Here is a 1,734-nt window from a genome sequence, read left to right as displayed (position 1 = left end):
CTCAGTAGCGGCCCAGGGACCATCCCGGGGTCCGGCCTGCATGCACTCGATGAGTCCCGACCCGGCGTTGGATGCCTTCCGGGCCGGGCCGCAAGTCCCCAACAATTTTGTTTTTTTATTGCCTACATATACTCCATTTTTTCCACACTTTCTCAATTTCAATCCTCTTACATTACAATATTTTCAGCTTTTATGGATTGGTTTAACAGCGATCAACGACAAATGGACGAATTTGTCAACGCCAACAACGGGTACGTCCCGCCGTCACCGGGCCCTAATGCAACGCCTACGCCTACCAACATGGAAATAACATCACCAGTTAGCACTGATGAGTACGAAATCAGTGATATGGAACCCGCTGTACGGAAGGGCAAGGCCAAGGTTGCGGATGATGAGAGACCGAAGAAGTATAGTCCACAGGAGACATTGTGGCTGACCAAGAACTTCGTCGATGTCTCCGAGGATCCTATCGTCGACAACCAACAGAGCGACAAAGCGTTCTGGGAGCGGATTGCGGAGAAGTACAACACTGGTCGACCAAAAGGGTCGTTCGAGCGTTGCTACGTGAAGCTACGCAAGCATTGGGGTCGAGTTCAGAAGGATGTGAACAAGTGGAATGGCAAGTGGACTAACGTAGTCCGGATGTGGCCGAGCGAGCACAGCGAGCTGAACCTCGTGGAGAAGGCCAAGGAGGATTTCTTCTCTGAAGTGAAGAAGCACTTCAAGTACTTCGACGTTTGGAAGCTTGTCGATAAGAGCCCGAAGTACATCGGTGGGGTAGAACCGGCGGCAAGTGGGGCGCCGAAGAGAACCAAAGTTTCCACCGCCGGACACTACTCTTCGAGCGAAGGAGGTCCGGTGATCGACCTCAACGTGACAGACGACGGCGTCTTCCTCTAATCCCCTAGCACTCAAAGTCGTCTGATGGGAACAAAGACGACAAAGAGGAAAGCGAAGGGGAAGGAAACTGCGAGCTACTCCGCTATGCCGCCACCGCCGCCCAATCAGTCTCTGGACAAGATCGCCGACTCTATGTCGGAGATGAGTATTACCTGGCGGATGAGCCAGCTGACGGAGTTGACATCGAGGGACACCTCGACAATGTAGGAGTTCGATCTCGAATTGCACCATGAGATGATCGCCTATCTTCGCGCCCAAATGAAGAAGTAGTTTTGCTAGGATTTGTATTTTTTTTCTAGGACTTGTAATTTTTTTTCTAGGATTTGTAATTTTTTTTCTAGGATTTGTAATTTCTTTTTTCGAATGAACAATTTATTTTTCCGGTTTTAATTGTTCGACGTATTGCATTTACGAGTAAAATAGGTTGAAGTTGTGAATAATGTCATTTATTAGTTGCGGCCCGGGTTGGGGCCTGCAAGGTTAGAGGAGTTGTGGCCTAGGACTGAAATTTAGGGGAATGATGATGCGGAGGGGACTTGAGGCCTGATTCCGGTCCGGGGTTAAGGATGCTCTGAAGTCAACCTGAGACTATTATTAACAAAAAATAGTGAGAGTATTCTATTTTTAATATTTCTTTATCTCCAATAAGTAGAATTCTGTTTTTTTTACTAAAAATACTCAAATCGTTTAAAACTTTTCTTATATTTTGCGTACTTTACTAATTTATTAAAATTCATATTATACACTATTAAGATTAATGAAGGAGTATAATTTTCAACATAAAATTACTAAAATAATCTTAGAAAATTTTCAAAATCATAGGGCTCCATAAAA

The 1,734-nt window shown here is 45.3% G+C and overlaps 1 protein-coding gene across 1 annotated transcript; it reads left to right on the top strand.

The window, feature by feature from the left end:
* The first annotated feature begins 222 nt into the window (after positions 1-222).
* LOC121801074 (glutathione S-transferase T3-like) lies at positions 223-900 on the top strand. Its single transcript, XM_042200536.1, has one exon. The coding sequence runs from the start codon at positions 223-225 to the stop codon at positions 898-900; it is 678 nt and encodes a 225-aa protein (XP_042056470.1).
* Positions 901-1,734: the final 834 nt, after the last annotated feature.

Source organism: Salvia splendens, chromosome 4 (genome assembly GCF_004379255.2).
Source record: "Salvia splendens isolate huo1 chromosome 4, SspV2, whole genome shotgun sequence".
NCBI classification, from domain to species: Eukaryota; Viridiplantae; Streptophyta; class Magnoliopsida; order Lamiales; family Lamiaceae; genus Salvia; species Salvia splendens.
This window is presented reverse-complemented; position numbering and strand designations above follow the sequence as displayed.

Excerpts from the sequence above, each read along its gene's own strand:
- LOC121801074 (XM_042200536.1), top strand. The coding sequence starts at position 223 with ATGGACGAATTTGTCAACGCCAACAACGGGTACGTCCCGCCGTCACCG.